The following is a 25,773-nucleotide window of genomic DNA, read 5'->3' as shown; positions in this document are numbered from 1 at the left end:
CGGCCAACTGTTTTTCTTTAATAAATATTAAAAGCAACTTTTCCATCTCCTCAATCACTTGTGGCCTTTGCTTAGTTACCGCCGTAACTCCCGTTGCAACATTCGCCTTCTTAATCATTTCTTTATGCTTTAAAAACGTAGAAATGGTCGACTTCGCCATTCCGTATTCTACCGCTAAATCGGACACTCGTACACCATTCTCATATTTCGCTATAATTTCCTTCTTCAACTCGATCGTTGTTCGCACTGTTTTCCTCTTCTCCTTCCCCTTAACACTCATTACTTTCTTGGGACTCATTATGAAAGCTAAAAAAGCAATTAAAAGCACTGAAAATCACTAAATCACAACGAATGCTGATCGCGCGTTGTCTGAGTGACGCTCTCGAGAGAACTGATGCTTCCCGAACAAGCGAGAGTGGCCGAGATGGCGCGATCATCACAAAGCCCATGCGGTCGTCACGTGTTCGGCTGGTCGAGTACCGAATTTTTGGTCGAGCACCGCAGCAAAAATTTCTCGAAAATTTTGGTCGAACTCCGAATTGTTCGAGTATAGAGTCGTTCGACTACCGAGGTATCACTGTAAATAGCTCCAGGTTTGTATACTAGGAAAAATACAAATTACTTACAAATTTATTTTTCTTTACTTTGCGGTTACAACTGGTGATTATTGAACTCCCTAGTAGTCAGTGATTTTTGATAAGTTAGCTAAAGGATGTTTTCTTTACTATTATTGGAAAATGAATTATATTAATCCATTAGGTAAATGTGATTGAGATTATGCCATCTTTCTTTACTGTCTAGTTTTTTATTAATCCCATTAGATAAGTGTTTAATGTCTGCTGGTAAAACTTTCATCTTCTATTCCCTAATTCGCAGTTATTAACGCCATGGTACTTGTGCTTATTTTGCAGTTTGTCTGAAGGCCATGGTGCTTGCGTCATAGATTGCAGTTTGGCTTAAGCAGTAATGCTCTTTTTTCAATTTGCTGAATAATATATCCCTAGATTTATCCATGAAGTTTGTGTGATTGGCCTTGACTTTAGTAAAATGGTTGGATTATTTGAACTTCATTACTTCAAAATTGGTGTAAATGCATTTCTGTTGAGCAGGTTAACATAATTATCATTTTAAAGTTTTTCTTTGCTTAAATTTACAGTACTGTAATTTGTTTTACTTTTCATATTTTTCCATTATAGTTTATTCTCCACATCTCACTTTTTCCCCCAACTGGACTGCTTTCACTGTTGGGGCCATAGAGCTTGTAGGACTGCTTTTCCAATTAGCGTTGCAGCATAGTTTGGTATGCTGATTAAAATAATGATCAGGCTGCTGGGTTGAAGGTTACTGAAATTAAGTAAACTTGAACAAATATTTGATAAAGAAAAAAATTAGACAAAATTTTAAAATATCTTTTATTCTACAAAAATTATGCATTGAATACAGAAATAGGAATATACTGTACTAATGGAATTTTATTTTTTGGATGTAGAAAATCCTCCGAAACCCATTATTTTGGCCATCTCTGGATCCATACCATTGTCATCATCAATGGAAGAATCTGCTTTTCGCTTTCTTTCTTTACGTTTTTCTCTACGGTACTCCTTTAATTTCTCCTCCTAGAATTAAAAATAATTTTTAGAGAACTGAGAAACTGTTCCTCATAGCATTTTGGTTATACAGTATAGTGAAGGGGTAAAATTGTGAACAGCACAAACATTGAAAATATCAAGTTACAGATAAAAATTAAATTAAAAAATAAAAGTTGTATTTTTCCTTACTATACAAACCGAAGTTCTTTACTATAGTAGTAGAATTATAGCAAAGACTGGAAATACAGCTGTTAAACTTTGAATTAGGAGTAAACAGCCGGCAAGGTAGTTATCGCCACGTTTATTTTGAGGGTTATGATGGCTGGAAGGCTTGAGTAAAGAACTAAGGTTTGTATGGTTAAGAAAAATACAAATTAATTTTCTAAATTTTTTTTTGTTCCAATACAAATACAAACCATTTTTTTTTTTACTATAGGAGACATCCTTAGGAGGACTTTAGTCTACATTCCAACTGCCTAGAAGACCAACTTGGGAATCTCGGACTTTGCACTGGATGCAACAGCCCGAGTTTTTAAAAATCGTGAACCAAGAGATGGTTGATGGTAAGCAAGGTCCGTGCAAAGTAAAGGGGAGGAAAGATTTGAGCCATACTTCACTGTGCTAAACTGCATGTCCCATGTTTTATATCTTAATAATTTCATGAATAACACTTAATTTGTAATTAATCTGCATGTATTGTAATTAACCTGTATGTGTATATTTGTTCATGGCCTATGTATACCATTGTCTGGCATTAAGTCACAATCTACCAATCATTTACTGTTGTCAGTTCCTAACCTCTATTATGTTTTGCAGATACTGCCACCAACCAACATTGTCAATAAACATGATTGTAAATTGTCAATGAGTTTTTCATCAGCATGCAACATGCATTAATATGTCCTTTGCTTGGGCATAGGGATAGGAATTTGGCAAGAGGAATTTGAGGATCTTATGGAAACCTGGTACCCTGTCATTCTTGAATGAGTCGGTCCTTTGCAAGTGTTGTCCATGTTAGTTCTAGTGAAGGTTTGGCACCTGGAGAGCCTCAAAACTGATTGAAGACAGATGGTCTTCCCTTCCGAAGAAGAAGGAAGAGCTTCCTCACTACTGTGACTGAACGAATAGTATGGAACAGCACTAAGAAGGTTGAATCTGACTCTTCTTCCATAGTCTAGAGGTCTCCTTGGGAAATATCACCAGCCAAAACCGAAGGCAGTCAAGGGATGACAGAAAAGCCTACCTATAAAATAACCTATCCTACCTATAAAAAAACCCTTGTGCGCCTTACTAATTACGTAGCTAGAAAAAAATTACTGTCTTTAAGCCGAAACCTCAGACTCCCTCTCTGAGAAGTTTTCCTGGTAGAGGTCATCAACAAAGGAATCCTGACCGTTCTGGGTTTGAGGTGTGATCCATGCTAGGGTACCTGACCCTAAAAACCTGGAGCTGCTCCTGGAGTCTAGGATTATTGGTGGTATCAGGAGCAGGAGAGAAATATTCCAACCTTATCTTTGGATGGATGCCGTGGTTTGCCAGTGAGAGAGAGGGGAGGGAACACTGCTTATGCATCAGCTGCGGATGTTCCTCAAAAAACGTAATGGGAATCAGTCTAGGGGACAGATCTCCCAATGGGATAAAGAACCCCTATGTGTTTGAGGTCTAGCATCTCGAGGGAATGGCGTAACTGGAACCTGATCCCTATGATGTTTCCTAAGATTAGGTGTAGGCTTCGAGGCATCTGGCAATAGAAAGGCGATGTCAGCACTGCAGCAGCAGACAGAGATGGGCTAAGAACATTTGCCTCTTGCAGACAAATGGCACCACCTAATACTGTACAAGGTTTTCGATGATCAAGGAGGGTTGTCTAGGCAGTTAAATCTGTAGTCTGGAGAAGCAGAATTAAGAAGTAACTTGCCTTTCCCCTCCTTACCTCTTGCAGGCGAGGGTTCCAGTTCCCCCAAAAGATGACATTTAGCTTTAGGGGAAAAGCTCAAAGAAGGATGCTTTGGTTGCTAGTCAGAATGTCTCATCGAAGAAACGCTGGATTGAGGAGACTGAGCACGAAGTGTGACTGGAGCGAGCAGAATAAGAGTGAACGTGAAGGCGATGTATGATGGAGACAAGAATGTGGAGTGCAAGGGTGAACTTTAACTAGCTCGTGATGGAGGAGATCTCCTCTGGAACACCTGTAGCATGAAGATGATGGTAGCGAGATCTGGAGCGTGAGGAGGAGAGCACCTGGAGCACAAAGGAGAGTGCTGACTGCGATGACGAGGAGGATTGAGAATCCTCTGACAGAACTAGGTACTCCTAGAGAGTGACCTGGAGCCCTGATGATGTTTGTGGGTAGAAAGCGAAGGTCTACAATGAGGTGAGGGCAAATCTGGAGTGTCAGAAGAGCACAGCTCAGCTCTCTTCAAAGCCTGCAAAGGACTACGATAGGGAGAGCGCCCCTTGTGCTCAGCTTGAGGAGAAACGCTAACAAGAGCGGTCATATGACCGGAAGATCTCGGATACGAAGTTCTAGAGGAAGATGGATGAGGCGTTGTAAGTGCAGTCAGCAAATGTCTAGTAGGAGAGGATCTAGAAGGTCTTTAAGAGATCGTTGGAGACCGCCTACTAGAGAATGATCTAGGATCCCCTTACGAGGGGGAGGGATTATGCCCAGGGTGAGAAACGGCCCTGCAAAGGGAAAGCAAAAGCTGACTAGCGAGACACACATTGGCAGGAAAAGTCCTACGTAGGCACTTATGGAAGAGAGTTGCCTACTAAGGAAAAGATGACTCTGGGGCGATTTTTCTCCTCCAAAATGCGTTGGAACTTCTCCTCTGAATAGGAGCTTGGGATGCCCAAAAAAGGCCACAACAATTAAAGGGCACCAGTCTTCAGCAAAACAAGAGAAGAAGGTTTAGGGGAACCACCCATAGGAGGAGGCAATGCCAATTCGTAAGAGGAAACGGTAGACTCTCCCTGCCCGAGCTTCTTCAGGAGTCATTCGGGAAGAGGAGGCGGCCTGGACTTCTTTGACTTTGTGGAAAACCCCGAGGGCGAAGAATCTCTTTTGGCTTCTTACTTCCTTCTGCCAAACAACACCCACTGGGAGAATGGTCCTTCCCTACACTTCTCACAAAGTGAGGCCTCAGAGTACATATGCCCGCTACAAGACAAGGATCCACCTCACCATTGCTCATAAATCTCCTACAGGGCTTTGGCTGGATAACAGGATATGTTCACATAATAATGCAAATGGTTAACACACAACACAGCTGGAAGAGGAAAAAAAAAACAATGTTAATGCAAAACCTAAACTGTCAAAATATTTCCAGCAAAGAGGAACAAGTTTACTTCCATGACAGCTGAAATTCTATTTAAATTAGAGTGATGTGAATGGGTTGGCAGTAACTACCCTGCTGGTTTTTTGTACCTTGTTAAAAGTTTAAAAGTTTAACTGCTGTATTTCCAGACTTCACTGTAATTCTACTCCTATAGTAATCAACTATGGTTTATATTTTATTAAGAACAACTGCATTTTACACAATTAAAATGGATTATATATAGAGAAGCTTAACATTTAATTCATATCGGCCTCAAAGATGACGACATTAATTTTAAACATAATCCAGTCATAATGTTGAGGAAACTTATGTAAGATGAAAGTCTCTTGTAATCCCATCTTTTGGATGCTATAAAGAAATTTACTTAGAGATGGCTGAAACTTCTTTTACCAATTGTCCTAAATATTCTCATATGCAAATCACTTAAATATACATTTTGGTTCATTCAATTTTTTTTTTTTTGTTAGAAAAGAAATAAGTAGAACAAATTCTAACATTGTGTGTCTCTTTCAGAATAAAAGATGTGCGGCGTAGTTCCAGGACCCTTTTCACGCAAGAGAAGATCAGCTATTTTAGTAGTAGAAACACCTGAATCAGCAAGCAATGTGCAAAGACAGATCATGATGCATTATTTGGGGAAAAACAGCAACCTCCAAAAGAAATCCACTACAACAACGTTCTCAAGACACCTAGAATCTCCTGGCCCTAAAACCGAGTTTAGCAACTTTTATGAATGCATACAGATGGGCAAAACACCCAGAAAAGTTCACAAACTCTGCAGGCTAAATATTACTTGAATTAAGGTAAAATGAGCTCAGAACTTACAGATGAGTAAAATGAGCTCAGAACTTACAGATGAGCCCACAAGATACTGAGAGCACAGAAGAAACCATCTTCAAATGTTAGGATCAGTCATAACACATCTGTCAAAAGGAATTGAAAGAGAATTCCAGAAATATTAAGTTTCACAGAATTGATATGGATGCAGCTTGGGAGAAATTTGTAGAGGCTATTCCTTTTCTTAAAGTCGAGCTGAAAAACATCGTTTTGGAAGCTTTAGCAACATTTTGCAATACTAAACTGTTGTATCACAAAGAATGTTGGATAACACACTGTAGACCTGTGTATGGCACTCGCATATGCTAAAAGGACAGGTATACGTCTTCAGAGAGAATAATGGGTACAAGACAAAAAGCAAGCAGCATTAATATTTGTAATTCTGCACCCTCATATCATATGTCATAGATTATAATTGTACTTTTTTGCTAGAAAGTAGAGTGATAATTCAAGATACCATAGGTTAAGGAATATAATACATATCTAAGATTCAATGTGATAGACTTTTTTGCAATATACTTTTTTCTTTAGTGATATTTTAAAATTATGACTTCTTATCAGAGATGAACAATCAATTAAATCATATTTATTCGTTATACACGATATATAACTATCAAAGTACACATCCATAATCCACGATTTTCAACTCTATCAATAAAGTACACATCATCAATAATCCACGAAATACTCTATATGGCTTATTAGAATACAGTTAAAGCTTTTTGCTAAAAACATGAAATTTTCCTTATACCCAATTTGGATAAAATTTATTATGCTTATAGCTGAAAATTATATAAAAGACGTGCAATTAATTTTCAGCCTTTTTAGTGCCAATTTTTCAAAATATCACCCAAACGATGATTAAATAGAGACTCCCAGGCTAAGATTCATCAGACTGATGCTATCACCAAAATTCAAGCATGAAAAAGGGTACACTCACATTGCACACAGGCTCACCTATAACCCTAATTAGACTGAGTAGGTCCCCATTCTTTGGTAGTAGTTCAACCTGCGGTACTTCCTGTATTGGCTGACCTCAGAACTGACATTAAGAGCTTGGTTAGTGGGCACCTTCATTGAATTGCAAGGTTTGGGTGTTTTGTTTTTAAAGAAAAAAAATAAGAATTGCTATTAAATAGCCTACAATTGCTCAAGTTGGGGAATAGCCTTTTGTTTTACAGTAAGGAGGATATATTAAAATGATGTTGAGGAATTCAACCCTTGAAGCATTTTTAAATAAGAAGGTGGTTCGATCTTGAACAAACAAGTAGGAATGAAAAGGCATGGACCTTTGTTTGCCTATCCATATTAACACTTTTTCAAGGATAGACGAAAGAAATGTATACAACCTTAATTACAGAACACTCGACTACATGTGATAAACTTTTTGGCCTCCTCAAATACCTTGATCAATAGATCCTCTAAGAAAATGTCACTCTGCAAATATTCATCATCAGTAATTTCTCTTCATGTAAAATCACATGACAGATACCAGCACATGGGGTAGGTTAGCTCAGGCTTCAATAGAGTAACAAGGCAGCTACTTCCAGCCAGGAGGCTATACTGAAATGTACACATGGGTATCTGTCATGTGGTGTTACTATTAAAAAAAGTTATGGATATTTGCAGTGACATTGTCTAATAAAAACCATTGTTTGAGGCCTTAGAGGAGCCCAAAAAGCTTACCAGCTACAGTTGTGTGTTCTGTAGTTTAGGTTGTACACAGCCTATGGATCAGTGACTCCCAAAGTGGGTGAAACTGCCATGGAAGTGATGGATTGATATTAGGTGGTGGTGAGGCATAAACTCAAAGACAAAGAAACTCTTAGGCAGTTTATAAAAAAGAAAAAAATTAACTTAAGAACTATAAACGAATGCATAGGCCTGTTACATAGTTTAATGTTTTCCAAAGGGGAGGAAGCGCAAGGCCTACATCTGGAAGCCAAGGGGTGCCTACCTGAAAAAAGTTTAGGTATAATTTGTCCAGTGGACCAAGTTTTGTTTGTACATGTAATGGAGATTTGCAAATACATTGAACTCTTCCTTTTAAATCTCATTTCCCTATTCCATTCATACAGAGAGGAACAATATAGGGTCTATGCCATGTTCACAGGGTCAAAAACAGCCTCAAAAAAAGGTCCAATCCTTTACTTTCCCACTTGTTTGTTTACAATCTTCCTATTTTCTATTTAAAATTGCAGTGGGGATTGCATTCATCAGCAAAATTTTAATTTTCTAGTTATTTAAACTAAAATGCTTGTGATTTATTTTATACAGGAAGAAATCAAATTACTGTATATTAAAGGGAAATAAGATAGAAAAGATGAAAGGAAGGAAAATATATTGAAGGAATAAATTAAAAATTATTGTACAGGAATGAGATGGTAAATGGAAATCCTATTAAAGAAGAGGTTAAAAAAAAAACAATTATATACAGTCAGCCATCCTTAATTGCTGGGGTTAGGTAACAGACACGTGTGAAAACCAAGAATTCACAAATACTTGCTGCCCTAGGGTGGGTTAACTCCTAATATAACAACTCTCTGCCAATTGCCTTCACGCGGGTGAATAATCCAGGTACAGTAACCCACTGTACTACCTGATATTGTTTTTACTTTGTTTCTATCACAGTATAAGTATTATATCATTTCAGTATGTGTACTGTACACTTGCCGAAATGTGTTCATCCTGTGATCTTCTGTGTCTACATCTGACCCCACATAGAAGTGGGAAAAGATGTAGACAAAGAAGATGATCACAGGATGAACACATTTCAGCAAGTGTACAGTACACATACAGTTGAGTAAGTAAAACTGTGGTATGTAACACCGTTGTTCCTATCTAATATAACACTCCCTGATATTGTAGTGTATTTTACAGTAATATATGTACAGTATTATCACTTCAGTACAACTTAAATTTTTTAAGCTAGCACTTAAGTGTTCACTGTTTTCGGCAGGTTGACTCGCGCCGTTAAAACTCGCCATACATGTAACCTTTATTTACATTAGTATTGTAAAATAAGGTATTTTGTATACAGTACTATACAGTAGTTAATATAACAGTAACACTAAAAGTATTATGACTACTGTACACTAACAAAATAAAATTCAAAAGAAAAAGTATCGGTACTACACCACTAACCGTTTACTGTACATGTGAAGTTCTACTCGGTGTCTTTAAGCCAGGTAACGTAAAGTATGTATCACATTCTATACTAAAGTCAGTATAAGCACCCTGGATAGGTACATATTTCTTACATCAAAACTTAATTCTGCACAAAAAGGACCGAAGCAGGAGATGCGCACTCGTGGAGAGAGAATGCAAGACAAGCTGAGAGAGCGAGATGAGGTGTGCTGTCTGGAGGGAAATTGTACGAAGGATGTCAAATGCAAAGTAGCACTGTCTGTTTAAAATCGTCGGGCCGCGAGAGTACTTATTGCGTATAGGATTTTTTTTATTAAGTTATACAAGCCTTTGAATCGCGAATGACCGAATACGTGAAGATAGAACCTGTGAAGACCGAGGGCCGACTGTATACTGTACTGTTAAACTTAATATCACTGAATGGTTACATTTTAAGGATTTAGGAGGATGAAGAGAATAGAATGAAATTTTGTAGCAGTTTATTTAATTTAGCAAATGATTTAGGAGCTTATTTAGAGGATATGAAAAATGATATTTTAATTATACAGTAAAATAAATTTTTGAATATACTTACCCGGGGAATATATAATAGCTGCAACTCTGTTGCTCGACAGACACATACAATAAAAACTCGCCAGCGATCGCTATACAGGTTGCGGGTGTGCCCACCAGCGCCAACTGTCGGCCAGATACCACTCTCGATGTAAACAAAGACTCAATTTCTTCTCATCCCACTGCGTCTCTATTGGGGAGGAAGGGAGGGTCGTTTAATTTATATATTCACCGGGTAAGTATATTCAAAAATTTATTTTATAATTAAAATATCATTTTTAAATATTTAACTTAGCCGGTGAATATATAATAGCTGATTCACACCCAAGGAGGTGGGTAGAGACCAGAGCTAAATATGTTTACATCGTATAAGCTAAGAGTTTTTTATTTCATTTTGGCAGTTATCAATATAACAAAACCAAAATAAATAGGTACCTGGTAAGGAAGTCGACTTAGACGATTACTCTGCCTTGTAAGTACGTCTTCCTTACGGAGCCCAGCGATCCTCTTAGGATGCTGACAGACCCCCAGGAGCTGAAGTATCAAGGGCTGCAACCCATACAACAGGACCTCATCAAACCCCTAATCTGGGCGCTCTCAAGAAATGACTTTGACCACCCGCCAAATCAACCAGGATGCGAAAGGCTTCTTAGCCTTCCGGACAACCCATAAAAACATTAAAACATTTCAAGAGACAGATTAAAAGGGTATGGAATTAGGGAATTGTAGTGGTTGAGCCCTCACCCACTACTGCACTCGCTGCTACGAATGGTCCCAGTGTGTAGCAGTTCTCGTAAAGAGACTGGACATCTTTCAAGTAAAATGACGCGAACACTGACTTGCTTCTCCAATAGGTTGCGTCCATTATACTTTGCAGAGATCTATTTTGCTTAAAGGCCACGGAAGTTGCTACAGCTCTAACCTCGTGCGTCTTAACCTTAAGCAAAGATCGGTCTTCCTCACTCAGGTGTGAATGAGCTTCTCGTATTAACAATCTGATAAAGTATGACAAAGCATTCTTTGACATAGGCAGGGATGGTTTCTTAACCGAACACCATAAAGCTTCAGATTGGCCTCGTAAAGGTTTAGTACGAGCTAAGTAGAACTTAAGAGCTTTAACAGGGCATAAGACTCTTTCTAGTTCATTGCCTACGATCTCCGATAAGCTGGGAATATCGAAAGATTTAGGCCAAGGACGAGAAGGTAGCTCATTTTTGGCTAGAAAACCAAGTTGCAGAGAACAAGTGGCTTTTTCTGACGAAAATCCGATGTTCTTGCTGAAGGCATGAATCTCACTGACTCTTTTAGCTGAGGCTAAGCATACCAGGAAAAGAGTCTTAAGAGTGAGATCTTTCAGGGAGGCTGACTGTAAAGGCTCAAACCTGTCTGACATGAGGAATCTTAGGACCACGTCTAAATTCCACCCAGGAGTAGCCAAACGACGCTCCTTAGTGGTCTCGAAAGACTTAAGGAGGTCTTGCAGATCTTTATTGTTGGAAAGATCTAAGCCTCTATGCCGGAAGACCGATGCCAACATGCTTCTGTAGCCCTTGATAGTGGGAGCTGAAATGGATCGTCCTTTTCTCAGGTATAAGAGAAAATCAGCTATTTGGGCTACAGAGGTACTGGTCGAGGATACAGAAACTGACTTGCACCAGTCTCGGAAGACTTCCCACTTCGATTGGTAGACTCTAATGGTAGAAGCTCTCCTTGCTCTAGCAATCGCACTGGCTGCCTCCTTCGAAAAGCCTCTAGCTCTCGAGAGTCTTTCGATAGTCTGAAGGCAGTCAGACGAAGAGCGTGGAGGCTTTGGTGTACCTTCTTTACGTGTGGCTGACGTAGAAGGTCTACTCTTAGAGGAAGACTTCTGGGAACGTCTACTAACCATCGAAGTACCTCGGTGAACCATTCTCTCGCGGGCCAGAGGGGAGCAACTAACGTCAACCTTGTCCCTTCGTGAGAGGCGAACTTCTGCAGTACCTTGTTGACAATCTTGAATGGTGGGAATGCGTAAAGATCCAGATGTGACCAATCTAGGAGGAAGGCATCTATATGTATTGCTGCTGGGTCCGGGACTGGAGAGCAATAGATTGGAAGCCTCTTGGTCAGCGAGGTTGCAAAGAGATCTATGGTGGGTTGACCCCAAGTCGCCCAAAGTCTCTTGCACGAGGTTGCAAAGAGATCTATGGTGGGTTGACCCCAAGTCGCCCAAAGTCTCTTGCACACATCCTTGTGGAGGGTCCATTCGATTGGAATTACTTGACCTTTCCGACTGAGACAATCTGCTAGAACGTTCAAGTCGCCCTGGATGAACCTCGTTACTAGGGAGATGCCTCGATCTTTTGACCAGATGAGCAGGTCCCTTGCGACCTCGTACAAAGTCAGTGAGTGGGTACCTCCCTGTTTGTAAATGTACGCCAAGGCCGTGGTGTTGTCCGAGTTTACCTCCACCACCTTGCCTCGAAGGAGATTCTCTTAGCTTATCAAGGCCAGATGAACCACCAAAAGCTCCTTGCTGTTGATATGCATGCTCCTCTGACTCGAGTTCCACAGACCTGAGCATTCCCGACCGTCCAGCGTCGCGCCCCAGCCCAAGTCCGATGCGTCCGAGAAGAGAACGTGGTTGGGTATCTGAACTGCCAGGGGAAGACCCTCTCGTAGGCTGATATTGTCCTTCCACCAAGTCAGACAAGACTTTATCTTTTCGGAAATCGGGATCGAGACCGCCTCTAGCGTCTTGTCCTTTTTCCAGTGAAAAGCCAGATGGAATTGAAGAGGACGGAGGTGTAGCCTTCCTAGCGAGACAAATTGCTCCAGGGATGACAGCGTCCCTACCAGACTCATCCACAGCCTGACTGAGCAGCGTTCTTTCTTCAGCATCTTCTGGATGGAGAGCAGGGCTTGATCTATTCTGGGGGCCGACGGAAAAGCCCGAAAAACTTGACTGTGAATCTCCATCCCTAAATACAGAATAGTTTGGGATGGGACCAGCTGTGACTTTTCCAAATTGACTAGGAGTCCCAATTCCTTGGCCAGATCTAGAGTCCAATTGAGATCCTTCAGACAGCGATGACTGGAAGAGGCTCTGAGAAGCCAGTCATCCAAGTACAGGGAGGCTCTGATCTCCGATAGCTCGAAACTGGTACCCCACATTCCTGTAAACAAACCTCAGAAACGGTTGGGAATCCGGGTGTATAGGAATGTGGAAGTATGCCTCCTGAAGGTCGAGAGAGACCATCCAGTCGCCTTCCATAAATGCTGTCAAGACAGCCTGGTAGACTTCATCGTGAAGTTTGTCTTGACAATGAACACATTGAGCGCACTTGCCTCTTACGTACTCCTGCAGTGAACATGGCTGCCAAATCATGGAGCCATCCCTGAGGGACTTGTCCCTGCAGAGAACGTGGCTGTCAGATCATTGGAGCCATCCCTGAAAGCCTTGTTTATGCATGACATAATTGTACAGCAAAACTTCAAAGGCTCGAAAACAGCTGTGAAGTTGACCTGTAAAATCTTGGAGCGTCTCCTGGCCAGGCGCCAGGGAGAGTCTACGAGATTTGAGAAGTCTATCTGGGCAGAGGCAGGAACTCCCAAGCCGAGAACTTCTCTCGTGTCATATCAGACTCTCGCTCTATAAGCCAGTTTAAAAGAAGGGAAAGCAAAGGCTGTATCCCCCAAACTCCTCCTGGTGATAAACCAGTCGCCTAGCAAACGTAAAGCTCTCTAGGAGAGCGAGAGAGCACTAGCTTATAAAACAACGGCTTCGAAGTAGCTAGGCCTAGTGTAAGCTCTGACGTTTAGGCGAACGAGGAGCAGCAGTTACAAAAAGATCCGGACAAAGATCCTTAAAAATCAGCATGATTTATTTAAAGTCCATAGAGGGCTAAGCAGCTTTAGGCTCCTCTCCGTCTGACAGAGTCCTCAAGGGAATATCAGTAGGAGGGGGAACAGCAACTTCCTCATCTAAAGGAACCTTGTCCGATAATAGCTGAGTCTCAAGCAAGGGAGAGACCTACCGTGGTGGCAATGCTTTACAAGCAGAGTCCACACGCACTGGTGCATTAGTAGCGGACCAGGACGCAACGTCATGTAACTGCTTGACAGTCTGTGAACTGTCAACAACAACAGGTGCGAGAGACCAGGACGCAACGTCATGTAACTGCTTGACAGTCTGTGAACTGTCAACAACAACAGGTGCGTGAGGACGCACAGCGTCCACTCGAGACTGCTTTGACCGCCTAGACTGAGCAGTCAAAACAACTCTAGAATGCGGAGGTTGACGCACAGCGTCAAAACAAGTCAACTCCGATTGTTAGCGAACGTCCTGAACGTCAACAGGAGCATCAGCAAGTGGCCTAACGTCCAAATGTGGCTGAAAATCCACACGAGACCGCATCGAGTGTGGTTCTAAACAACCTGACTGACGTGACTTAGCTACGCCAACGTCAACAGGACGCACAAAGGAACGTTAGGTTGGCTGAAAGCCAGGATCTCGATGAGATAAACGGCTAGGCTCAACGGACTAATCGGCAGAATAGTCTTCCATAAGGGAGGCAAGCTTATTCTGCATGTCTTGCCGTACAACCCATTTAGGATCAACGGAAATGGTTGCGGTAAGAGACGAGGGTAACGTCTGTGACCGCAACACTTTGCCAACAAAAAGACTCTCGGAGTCTGTGTTACGCTTTTGTTAGGCGGCGAGCAGTTTTCCGATGACTGCATAGGGTCAGAGCTGTCCTAATGGCTGCAACCAGGACGCTGGACCTGTCCTGAAAGGACTGACTTTCGCTTAAGGGCCTCGAAACCTTGTTTCAGGTTTCTTATGCGAAAAGCCTTCGGATGACGAGGAGAAAATTGTCTCTCTCGCCTTATGGTAGGGGAGATCTTGGTAGTAGGTTGGCCAGGGCACCAGCTGCCCGTTGAGATACTACCACTAGAGAGGTATTGGATCCTTTGACTGGCCAGACAGTAATGCATTGGATCCCTCTCTCTGGTCACGGCTTATTTTTTCTTTGCCTACACTTACACAGAGTAGTTTGGCCTATTCTTTACATATTCTCGTCTTTCCTCATACACCTGACAACAATGAGATACTTAACACTTCTTCACCCAAGGGGTTAATTACTGTACTGCAATTTGTTCAGTGTACTTTCCTCTTGGTAAGGGTAGAAGAGACTCTTTAGCTGTGGTAAGCAGCTCTTCTAGGAGAAGGACACTCCAATATTAAACCACTGTTCTCTAGTCTTGGGTAGTGCCATAGCCTCTGTACCATGGTCTTCCACTGTCTTGGGTTGGAGTTCTCTTGCTTGAGGGTACACTCAGGCACACTATTCTATCTTATTTTTTTTTCTTCCTCTTGTTTTTTTTGAAATGGTGTGTTGGGCAGGCTTAATAGAAGGGCCATGGATGCCTGGTGGTTTATCAAGAGGTTGTCTTTTCCTTTTTCTGATTCTTTTTCTTCTCAAAACCATCCTTACTGTCCTCCCTTCAGTTGAAGTGGCTATCCTGGAGGGTATTTTGCCTTGCATGGTGTATCGGCTCCTCCATGTTGACCAGTTTTTCCGACTTTTTACTATAGTCTATGGGTATCATCAATCACTTTGTTTATAATTCTGTACGTATTGTTTTTGTTATAATTCTTGTTAATCTAGTTTTTAAGTATGATGTCTCTTTTTTATTTCTATTAATTCTTATGCTGTCTGGAGACATTGAGCGAAATCCAGGACCAGTACGTCCTAGATTTCGTCAATGTCGTCTTCTGTATTGCAATATTCGTGGTCTTCATGCAAATATCCAAGACCTTACAGTTGCGTCCAGACAGTATGATATTCTTTTGTGCTCAGAAACTTTGGTTTCTAATATGAGGCACTCATCTGAGCTCCTTATAACTGGTTTCAAGAAGCCAATAATGTTGAAACGTGATGCCATCCCTAGGGCCAGGGGAATGGCGGTGTATATTAGGACCGAGTACCCTGCTTCTCATAAGTCCTGCTATCAATGTGGATGTCATGAGATTCAGGTAATAAAAGTTTGTGGCAGGCATAACAACTTTTATTTATGTTCGATCTACCGGAATCCAGACATGGATGATTCTATCTTCGATTGTCTTCTTACCATTATGGCTAAGATACAAGAAGATGATAGAAAGGCTTCTTTTATCTTTGTTGGTGATTTTAATGCTCACCATAGGGAGTGGTTAAGTTCTATCTCTCCTACCGATCGCCATGGCTTAAGAGCTTTAGACTTTGCCTCTGAATCAGGCTGTGAGCAAATCATAAATGAAGCTACTCACAGGTCTGGTAATTGCTTGGACCTTGTATACACTGACTCCCCTGGCGTTATAACTGGTAAGGTTGGTTCTCCAGTCGGGACATCTGATCATGCCTTGATTTCATTATTAGTGAAGACTGAGCAGCCTGTCCCTGATATATCATATTCTTGTAAAATTCATATGAAATCCCAAGCAGACTGGAATGGGATTTTACATGATCTTTTGTGCTTGAATTGGTCACAATTATATAATAGTGTAGATCCTGTTGTCCCTTTGAATGAGAATCTAGTCAACATAATTGATAGGCGTATCCCTTCTCGTGTGCTAAGGTACCGAGTGAAGGACAAACCGTGGTTCAATGATGATTGTAGACGTGCTTTTTTGGAGAAGCAGGAGGCCTATCAACTTTGGAAGGGTAACAGATCAGATTTGACCTGGAACAACTATACTCAGCTTCGAGCTTTTGCTCAGAGAGTTTATGCCTCAACTGAAAAGGAGTACAATTTCACCATAAAAGAAACACTTTCTGGTACAACTCAGGAACATAAATGGTGGTCTACCCTTAAATCTGCACTCTTTGGTGTAGATGCAACAGTTCCTCCTTTACTTAAACCAGATGGCTCAGTCACTCACTGTCCAAAGGAAAAGGCAACCCTTTTGGCTGATGTTTTTGACAGTAAACAGAGTAATGAAAAACTTGAACTTCCTCATTCCTGTTTTCCTGAGGCTAAACTAACTAGTTTAGCTTTTCGATCTCGTGAGATTAAAGCTCTGTTGATGGACCTTGATGCTTATGGAGGTGTAGACCCAAATGGTATTTTTCCTTTGTTTTTTATAAAGACAGCAGATTTCTTAGCTCCAAAGTTATCTGTTATTTTGCGCAAGTTAGCAAGAAGAGGAGCTTTTAGCACTAGTTGGAGAATTGGTAATGTTACTCCTCTATGTAAATGTGTTTGTGGTAGTTCAAGTCCCACTGATTACCGCCCAATTTCCATAACTCCCATATTATCTAAAGTTTTTGAACGTCTTCTGGCAAAACGTCTTAATAGGTTTGCTGAAGGTAATCATCTACTCCCTAGTTTGCAATTTGGTTTTCGTAAAGGCCTTGGAGCATGTGATGCCCTTCTTACAATCTCCAATGCTGTACAGAAATCCCTTGATTGTGGTCGGGAAGTTCGTATGATTGGCCTTGATTTTAGTGCTGCCTTTGACCGTGTTAATCATGAGGCCCTTGTTTTCAAACTGATACAGTTGGGAGTGGGTGGGTCGTTTCTTAGCATTATTATTGATTTTTTAAGTAATAGATCTCAAAGAGTTGTTGTTGATGGGCACCATAGTGATTATAGGAATGTGATATCCGGTGTTCCACAGGGTAGTGTTCTTGGCCCATTACTTTTCATACTATATACACATGACATGTGGTTTGGCCTAGAAAACAAGCTTGTTGCATATGCAGATGATGCTACTCTCTTTGCATCAATTCCATCCCCTGAATGTAGATCTAGGATTGGTGAATCCCTTAATAGAGATTTAGCTAGAATTAGTGCATGGTGCAAATTATGGGGCATGAAGTTGAATCCTAACAAAACTCAAAGTATGATTGTAAGTAGGTCAAGGACGGTGGTTCCTCAACATCCGGATCTCAGTATTGATAATGTTTCTTTAAATATGTATGACTCTTTCAAAATTTTAGGTGTGATTCTCGACAGTAAATTTACTTTTGAGAAACATATAAGGTCTGTGTCTTCTTCAATTTCACAAAAAATAGGCTTATTGAGAAAGTCTTTCAAGATTTTCGGTGATCAATCTATTCTGAAGAAGTGCTTTAATTCTTTCATTCTACCTTGTTTTGAGTATTGTTCTCCTGTCTGGTCTTCAGCTGCTGATTCTCATCTTAATTTGTTGGACAGAAACTTACGGTCTATTAAATTTCTTATTCCTGATCTAGATATTAATCTCTGGCATCGTCGTTCAATTAGTTCATTATGCATGTTGCATAAGATTTTTCATAACTCTGACCATCCTTTACATTCAGATCTCCCTGGACAATTCTATCCTGTTCGTAATACTAGGCAGGCAGTTAATTCTAATAGCCAGGCCTTCTCCATCATGAGGCTCAATACTACGCAGTACTCTAGAAGTTTTATTCCAAGTTGTGGAATGATCTTCCTAATCGGGTGGTTGAATCAGTAGAACTTCAAAAGTTCAAAGTTGGAGCAAATGCTTTTTTGTTGACCAGGCGGACGAGTCTTTTTATAGTTTATTTATGACATATTTGTTTTTGATGTTGTTAATAGTTTATATATGACATGTCTGTTTTGACGTTGTTACTTATTTTAGAATGATTTATTGTTAATTTGTTCTCTTCATTTATTTATTTCCTTTTTTCCTTTCCTCACTGGGCTATTTTTCCCTGTTGGAGCCCCTGGGCTTATAGCATCTTGCTTTTCCAACTAGGGTTGTAGCTTGGATAGTAATAATAATAATAATAATAATAATAATACACCCGATACCATAGAGGGAAACGTCTGTTCGCTGATCAAGGCCTCTCGAACCCATAAGTCGTACGACATTACTTCTCCCCTGGGCTTGGGAGCTTGCAAGAGGTCCCGGACTAGGTGAACGACAGGCACGAACAGACGAACCCTCGGACGCAACACTGTAACACTTTGCGCAATATCACTTTATCACTACGATTTTCTGTTTTGCACTTATTTCACTGAAATCGAAACTTTTACTGATTTCTACCTGAAGCACGCAATTCTACCCTCATCAAAAGGTAGTAAATGCGAAATCAGTCGTATAATGCAAGCACATTAATACCAGCAAAAAAACAGTAAACATCTTTTAAGATAAAAAATTCAGTGGTTGGGGAAGAGAATAAACACTAGTTCATTCAAAACTACGTTTTCAATCTCTCACCGTACATTGCCTGGGGACGAGAATAAAACTAAAAACGTTTAATCCTTTCTCCCCGTACAGAGACTAGGGACGAGAGTAACTCGAGAACAACGTTACCCGCTTGAACGGAACGTTTTCTCTCCTCTCTCTCCCTCCGTCTCTATCTCTCTCTCTCTCTCTCTCTCTTGATTTCGCACCTAAGAGAAGAGCCCAATTACGTTTCGTCAAAAAAACATGTTATTTGACCAAAGGAAAAAACTGAAAGGTTTTTCAATTAAAAAGTTCCTTTAAAATAGAATTTAAAACATTTAAGCTTTGAAAGAAGAATGAACAAAACGTCAGAATCGATTTACTCTTTCTGCAAAGTGAAACCGTGATACTCTCTCTCTCTATCGTAACGATAGAGCGCAAACTGCGTAGCATAAATAAACTAAACGTTAGTTCATCTTTGAAAACAGTACGAAGACTATTCAAAGAAAATCTTTCATAAAATATTTATTAAAAATATTCATTTAAAAAGTTTTAAATCATTAGCTCTTTAAAAGCTATTTACGATTGAAAGGGCTCAACGTTGTTTAACTTTGGTTTCCAAGTTAGGACCGCCTACTCTCAGGAAAGGTCGCATATAAACAAAACATTAAAATTTATTTTTTATGTTTATTATAAATGGAAAGTTAATCGAAGAGGCCTAATAAAGGCGGTGAGATATAAAATATATAGAGGAAAAATGTTATTTTTATAATAAAATAAATTTTTGAATATACTTACCCGGTGATTATATAAGCTGCAGCTCTGCTGCTCGACAGAAAACTCTACGTTCAAAATCCGCCAGCGATCGCTATGCAGGTAGGGGGTGTACATCAACAGCGCCATCTGTCGGGCAGGTACTCAGTACTCAATGTAAACACAGAACTCAATACTCAATGTAAACACAGAACTCAATTTTCTCCTCGGTCCACTGGGTCTCTATTGGGGAGGAAGGGAGGGTCCTTTAATATATAATCACCGGGTAAGTATATTCAAAAATTTATTTTATTATAAAAATAACATTTTTCAATATTAAACTTAGCCGGTGATTATATAAGCTGATTCACACCCAGGGGGGTGGGTAGAGACCAGCAATAATTGTTTACATTATTATGAGCTAAGGATTTTTTATTTCATTTTAGCAGTTATTCAAAATAACAAACATAAAATAAATAAGTACCTGGTAAGGAAGTCGACTTGAACAATTACTCTGCCTTCTTAAGTACATCTTCCTTACGGAGCCTCGCGATCCTCTTAAGATGCTGAGCGACCCCTAGGAGCTGAAGTATCAAGGGTTGCAACCCATACTACAGGACCTCATCAAAACCTCTAATCTAGGCGCTTCTCAAGAAAAGAATTTGACCACCCGCCAAATCAACCAGGATGCGAAAGGCTTCTTAGCCTTCCGGACAACCCAAAAACAACAATGAAAAACATTTCAAGAGAAAGATTAAAAAGGTTATGGAATTAGGGGAATGTAGTGGTTGAGCCCTCACCCACTACTGCACTCGCTGCTACGAATGGTCCCAGGGTGTAGCAGTTCTCGTAAAGAGACTGGACATCTTTAAGATAAAAAGACGCGAACACTGACTTGCTTCTCCAATAGGTTGCGTCCATTATACTCTGCAGAGATCTATTTTGTTTAAAGGCCACTGAAGTTGCGACAGCTCTAACTTCATGTGTCCTTACCTTCAGCAAAGCTTGGTCTTGCTCACTCAGATGGGAATGAGCTTCTCGTATCAACAGTCTGATATAATAAGATAAGGCATTCTTTGACATGGGCAAAGAAGGTTTCTTAATAGAACACCATAAAGCTTCTGACTGTCCTCGTAAAGGTTTAGTTCGTTTTAAATAGAACTTAAGAGCTCTAACAGGGCATAAGACTCTTTCTAGTTCATTTCCAACCATATTTGAAAGGCTTGGAATATCGAACGATTTCGGCCAAGGACGAGAAGGTAGCTCGTTTTTGGCTAGAAAACCAAGCTGTAAAGAACATGTAGCCGTTTCAGATGAAAATCCGATGTTCCTGCTGAAGGCGTGAATCTCACTGACTCTTTTGGCTGTGGCCAAGCAAACCAGGAAAAGAGTCTTTAAAGTGAGATCTTTAAAGGAGGCTGATTGTAGCGGCTCGAACCTTTCTGACATAAGGAATCTTAGTACCACATCTAAATTCCAACCAGGTGTAGCCAAACGACGCTCCTTCGTGGTCTCAAAAGACTTAAGGAGGTCCTGTAGATCTTTGTTGTTGGAAAGATCTAAGCCTCTGTGACGGAAGACTGATGCCAACATGCTTCTGTAACCTTTGATAGTGGGAGCTGAAAGAGATCTTTCTTTCCTCAGGTATAATAGGAAGTCAGCTATTTGGGTTACAGAGGTACTGGTCGAGGATACTGATACTGACTTGCACCAGTTTCGGAAGACTTCCCACTTCGACTGGTAGACTCTAAGAGTGGATGTCCTCCTTGCTCTAGCAATCGCCCTGGCTGCCTCCTTCGAAAAGCCTCTAGCTCTAGAGAGTCTTTCGATAGTCTGAAGGCAGTGAGACGAAGAGCGTGGAGGCCTTGGTGTACCTTCTTTACGTGTGGCTGACGTAGAAGGTCCACCCTTAGAGGAAGAGTTCTGGGAACGTCCACCAGCCATTGAAGTACCTCGGTGAACCATTCTCTCGCGGGCCAGAGGGGAGCAACTAACGTCAACCTTGTCCCTTCGTGAGAGGCGAACTTCTGCAGTACCTTGTTGACAATCTTGAACGGGGGGAATGCATAAAGGTCTAGATGTGACCAATCCAGTAGAAAGGCATCTATATGAACTGCTGCTGGGTCCGGGATTGGTGAGCAATATATTGGGAGCCTCTTGGTCATCGAGGTTGCGAAGAGATCTATGGTAGGCTGGCCCCATGTGGCCCACAGTCTCTTGCACACATCCTTGTGTAGGGTCCATTCTGTTGGAATGATTTGTCCCTTCCGACTGAGGCAATCTGCCATGACATTCAAGTTGCCTTGGATGAACCTCGTTACTAGAGAAAGGTTTAGATCTTTTGACCAGGTGAGGAGGTCCCTTGCGATCTCGTACAACGTCATAGAATGGGTCCCTCCTTGCTTGGAGATGTACGCCAAAGCCGTGGTGTTGTCCGAGTTCACCTCCACCAATTTGCCTTGAAGGAGGGACTTGAAGCTTTTCAAGGCCAGATGAACTGCCAGTAGCTCCTTGCAGTTGATATGTAACGTTCTTTGATGCGAGTTCCAAGTTCCCGAGCATTCCCGACCGTCTAATGTCGCACCCCAGCCCGTGTCCGATGCGTCCGAGAAGAGAACGTGGTTGGGGGTCTGAACAGCCAGGGGCAGACCTTCTCTGAGGCTGATACTGTCCTTCCACCAAGTCAGGGACGACTTCATCTTCTCGGAAATGGGGATCGAGACCGCTTCTAGGGTCTTGTCCTTTTTCCAGTAAACAGCTAGGTGAAATTGAAGGGGACGGAGGTGTAGTCTCCCTAACGAAACGAACTGTTCCAGGGATGATAGTGTCCCTATCAGACTCATCCACTGTCTGACTGAACATCGTTCCTTCTTCAGCATGTTCTGGATGCATACCTGGGCTTGACTTGTTCTGGGGGCCGACGGAAAAGCCCGAAAAGCTTGACTGCGAATCTCCATCCCTAAATACACAATAGTTTGGGATGGGACCAGTTGAGACTTTTCTATATTGACCAGGAGACCCAATTCCTTGATCAGATCTAGAGTCCACTTTAGATTCTCCAGACAGCGACGACTGGAAGAGGCTCTTAGAAGCCAGTCGTCCAAATAGAGGGAGGCTCTGATGTCCGCTAAATGAAGGAATTTGGCAATATTCCTCATCAGCCTCGTAAACACAAGAGGAGCTGTGCTTAGGCCAAAGCACAGGGCTTGAAATTGGTAGACAACCTTTTCGTAAACGAATCTCAGAAAACGTTGGGAGTCTGGGTGGATGGGGACGTGAAAGTATGCGTCCCTTAGGTCTAAAGAGACCATCCAGTCTTCCTTTCTGACCGCTGCTAGAACAGACTTTGTGGTCTCCATGGCGAACGTCTGCTTTGTGACAAAGACATTCAGCGCACTGACGTCTAGCACCGGCCTCCACCCTCCTGTCTTCTTTACCACTAAGAAGAGACGGTTGTAGAAGCCCGGGGATTGATGGTCCCGGACTTTGACTACCGCTCCCTTTTCTAGTAAGAGAGACACCTCCTGCTTCAAAGCTCGTCTCTTGTCTTCCTCTCTGTACCTGGGAGAGAGATCGATGGGACACGTTGCTAGAGGGGGTTTGCGTACAAACGGGATCTTGTACCCTTCTCTGAGCAGCTTCACAGATTGTGCATCTGCGCCTCTTGCCTCCCAGGTCTGCCAGAAGTTCTTGAGTCTGGCTCCCACTGCTGTCTGAAGAAGGAGGCAGTCAGACTCTGCCTTTAAAGGACTTGGTACCTTTCTTCTTCCCACGTCTCCCTTCGGCACGAGCACCTCCTCTGCTGGAGGCTCTGCCACGAAAGGGCGGAATGAATCTGGACGCTGGAGTGTCCATCCTGGGTCTTGACACTGAAGGCAAAGGGGTGGCTTTGCGGGCAGAGGACGCAACCAGGTCATGGGTGTCCTTCTGAATCAAAGAGGCAGCAATCTCCTTAATCAAGTCCTCTGGAAAAAGGCACTTTGAGAGGGGAGCAAAAAGGAGTTCAGATCTCTGACATGGTGTTACTCCAGCTGACAGGAAAGAGCAAAGGTTCTCCCGTTTCTTGAGGACCCCGGATACGAACGAAGCCGCAAGTTCACTAGATCCGTCTCGTATGGCCTTGTCCATGCAGGACATTATGAGCAAGGAAGATTCCTTGTCAGACGGGGAGATCTTCCTGCTCAAAGCTCCCAGACACCAGTCCAAAAAGTTAAAGACCTCGAAGGCTCTAAACACTCCTTTCAACAGATGGTCTAAGTCCGTAGGAGACCAGCATATCTTAGAGCGTCTCATGGCTAGCCTGCGGGGAGAGTCTACCAGGCTTGAGAAGTCGCCCTGGGCAGAGGCAGGAACTCCCAAGCCGAGAACTTCTCCCGTGGCATACCAGACGCTCGATCTGGAAGAGAGTCTCGCAGGGGGAAACGAAAACGCTGTCTTCCCTAGGTCCTTTTTGGACTGCATCCAGTCTCCTAAAACTCGTAAAGCTCTCTTGGACGAGCGGGCGAGGACGAGTTTCGTAAAGGCAGGCGCGGATGACTGCGTACCTGAAGCAAACTCTGATGGAGGGGAGCGTGGAGCCGCAGACTCAAACTGGTCTGGATACATCTCTTTGAACAGAGCAAGAACTTTTCTAAAGTCCAAAGAGGGTTGCGTGGTCTTGGGTTCGTCAAGGTCCGTATGTGGGTCATCAATGTGTGCCGCGTCGTCATCATCAGAGAGTCCATCATCTGAGAATTGAGGAGGAAGCGGCAAAGGAGTAGGAATCGGCTGGTCAGCTGAGTCCGGCAGCACGGGTGCACGCGTGACTGAACCGGACGCAACGTCATGGAACTGTTGCCCAGTCTGTGAACTGGCAAGAACCATGGCAGCGCGGGGACGCATAGCGTCTACTCCAGACTGTTTAATCTGATGTGGGCGAGCAGAGGTAACCACAGTGGGTTGCGGAGGTTGACGCACCGCGTCAAAACAAAACAACTTAGGTTGTTGTTGTACCTCGCGAACGTCAACGGAAGGTTCCGTGCGTCGCTGAACGTCAACATGCGGCTGGCAGCGCATGGGTGGCGGGACTCTCTCAGCTGGAGTGCGGCCGAAGGTCGCCTCAGCATCCACAGGACGCACAACCGTGGGTGGTTGTAGGCTAGAGGTTGGTGCAGCGTCAACCTTCTCCGCACGAAAGTCCTGCATCAATGACGTTAACTGAGACTGCATGGTCTGCAGCAAAGACCACTTAGGGTCTACAGGAGCAGGTGCGGCAACAGACGGTGTGACTGCCTGATGCGGTACCGCTTTGCCTCTCTTAGGAGGTGAGCAGTCGTCGGAAGACTGCAGCGAGTCCGAACTGACCCAGTGGCTACAACTGGGCCGTTGGACTTGTGCGGAAGGGACCGACTTGCGCTTAAGAGGCCGCGAGACCTTGGTCCATGGTTTCTTACGAGAAACCTCTTCCGCAGACGAGGAATAAATGGGCTCTCTCGTCTTTGTGTGGGGTGGGGCGATCTTGGGTAGATACGCCCGAAACCACGGAGGGAACGTCTGTTCGCTGATTAAAGCCTCTCGAACCCTTTGGTCGTACGACATTGCTTCTCCCCTGGGCTTGGGAGCTTGCAAGAGGTCCCGGACTGGGAGGACGACAGGCACGAACAGACGAACCCTCAAGCGCAACACTATCCACAACACTATCACTCACTTTATCACTACCCACTGCACTCTTACACTTCAGCTCCTTGACGTCTGCCATGAGCTGGTTGCGGTCACTAGCCAAGGACTCGACTCTCTCACCCAGAGCTTGGATGGCACGCATCATATCTGCCATCGAAGGTTCTTGAGTGCTAGAAGGGGGATCAGGAGCAACCACTACAGGGGCAGGAATAGGTTGTGGGGCATGAGGAGAGGAAAATTCAACGGAGCGAGACGAACTTCTCCTGACTCTCTCTCTCTCTAGCCTACGTGTATATTTAAGGAATTCGATAAAATCGAATTCCGAAAGCCCAACGCATTCCTCACATCGATCTTCCAATTGGCAGGTTTTTATCCCGACAATTGGAACAAACGGTGTGAGGATCCATAGAGGCCTTCGGAAGACGCCTTGAACAGTCCCTAGCATTACACTTCCTGAATTTAGGGACTTGAGAAGGGTCAGCCATTTTGAATTAGTCAAAGGGGAATTCAAAAACTATCCAAAGTCATCAACAAATAATCCGATATCAACAAAAGAATGCAAGGATGTATTGAAGATAAAGCCTGCAAAGCGAAAGCTCAAAACCAGAAATGTGTACTTCACCAAAAAGATGTGAAAACCAATCCAGTTAGCAACAGCGAATTAGTAGGTCTTGCCGGTAGCACGACAGAGAGAAAATTGAGTTCTGTGTTTACATTGAGTTCTGTGTTTACATTGAGTACTGAGTACCTGCCCTGC

The 25,773-nt window shown here is 42.6% G+C and overlaps 1 protein-coding gene across 2 annotated transcripts in view; it reads right to left on the bottom strand.

Moving 5' to 3' along the window:
- Positions 1-789: 789 nt before the first annotated feature.
- LOC137634484 (zinc finger matrin-type protein 2) overlaps positions 790-25,773 on the bottom strand; it is a 65,512-nt gene continuing 40,528 nt past the window's right edge. The window contains exons 6-7 of one of the 2 annotated variants that reach the window (XM_068366906.1): positions 1,463-1,616; positions 790-1,344 (exon numbers count right to left, since the gene is read on the bottom strand). In XM_068366906.1, coding sequence (XP_068223007.1) covers positions 1,473-1,616 — 144 coding nt within the window. In that variant the 3' untranslated portion in view covers positions 790-1,344; positions 1,463-1,472. Of the gene's footprint in view, positions 1,345-1,396; positions 1,617-25,773 lie in introns of those variants that run through there. The other variant, XM_068366905.1, reaches the window with a different exon arrangement.

The sequence above is a fragment of the Palaemon carinicauda genome, chromosome 44 (assembly GCF_036898095.1).
Source record: "Palaemon carinicauda isolate YSFRI2023 chromosome 44, ASM3689809v2, whole genome shotgun sequence".
In the NCBI taxonomy this organism is placed as follows: Eukaryota; Metazoa; Arthropoda; class Malacostraca; order Decapoda; family Palaemonidae; genus Palaemon; species Palaemon carinicauda.
Note: the sequence above shows the minus strand (reverse complement) of the source record. Positions and strands in the feature narration are given on the sequence as shown.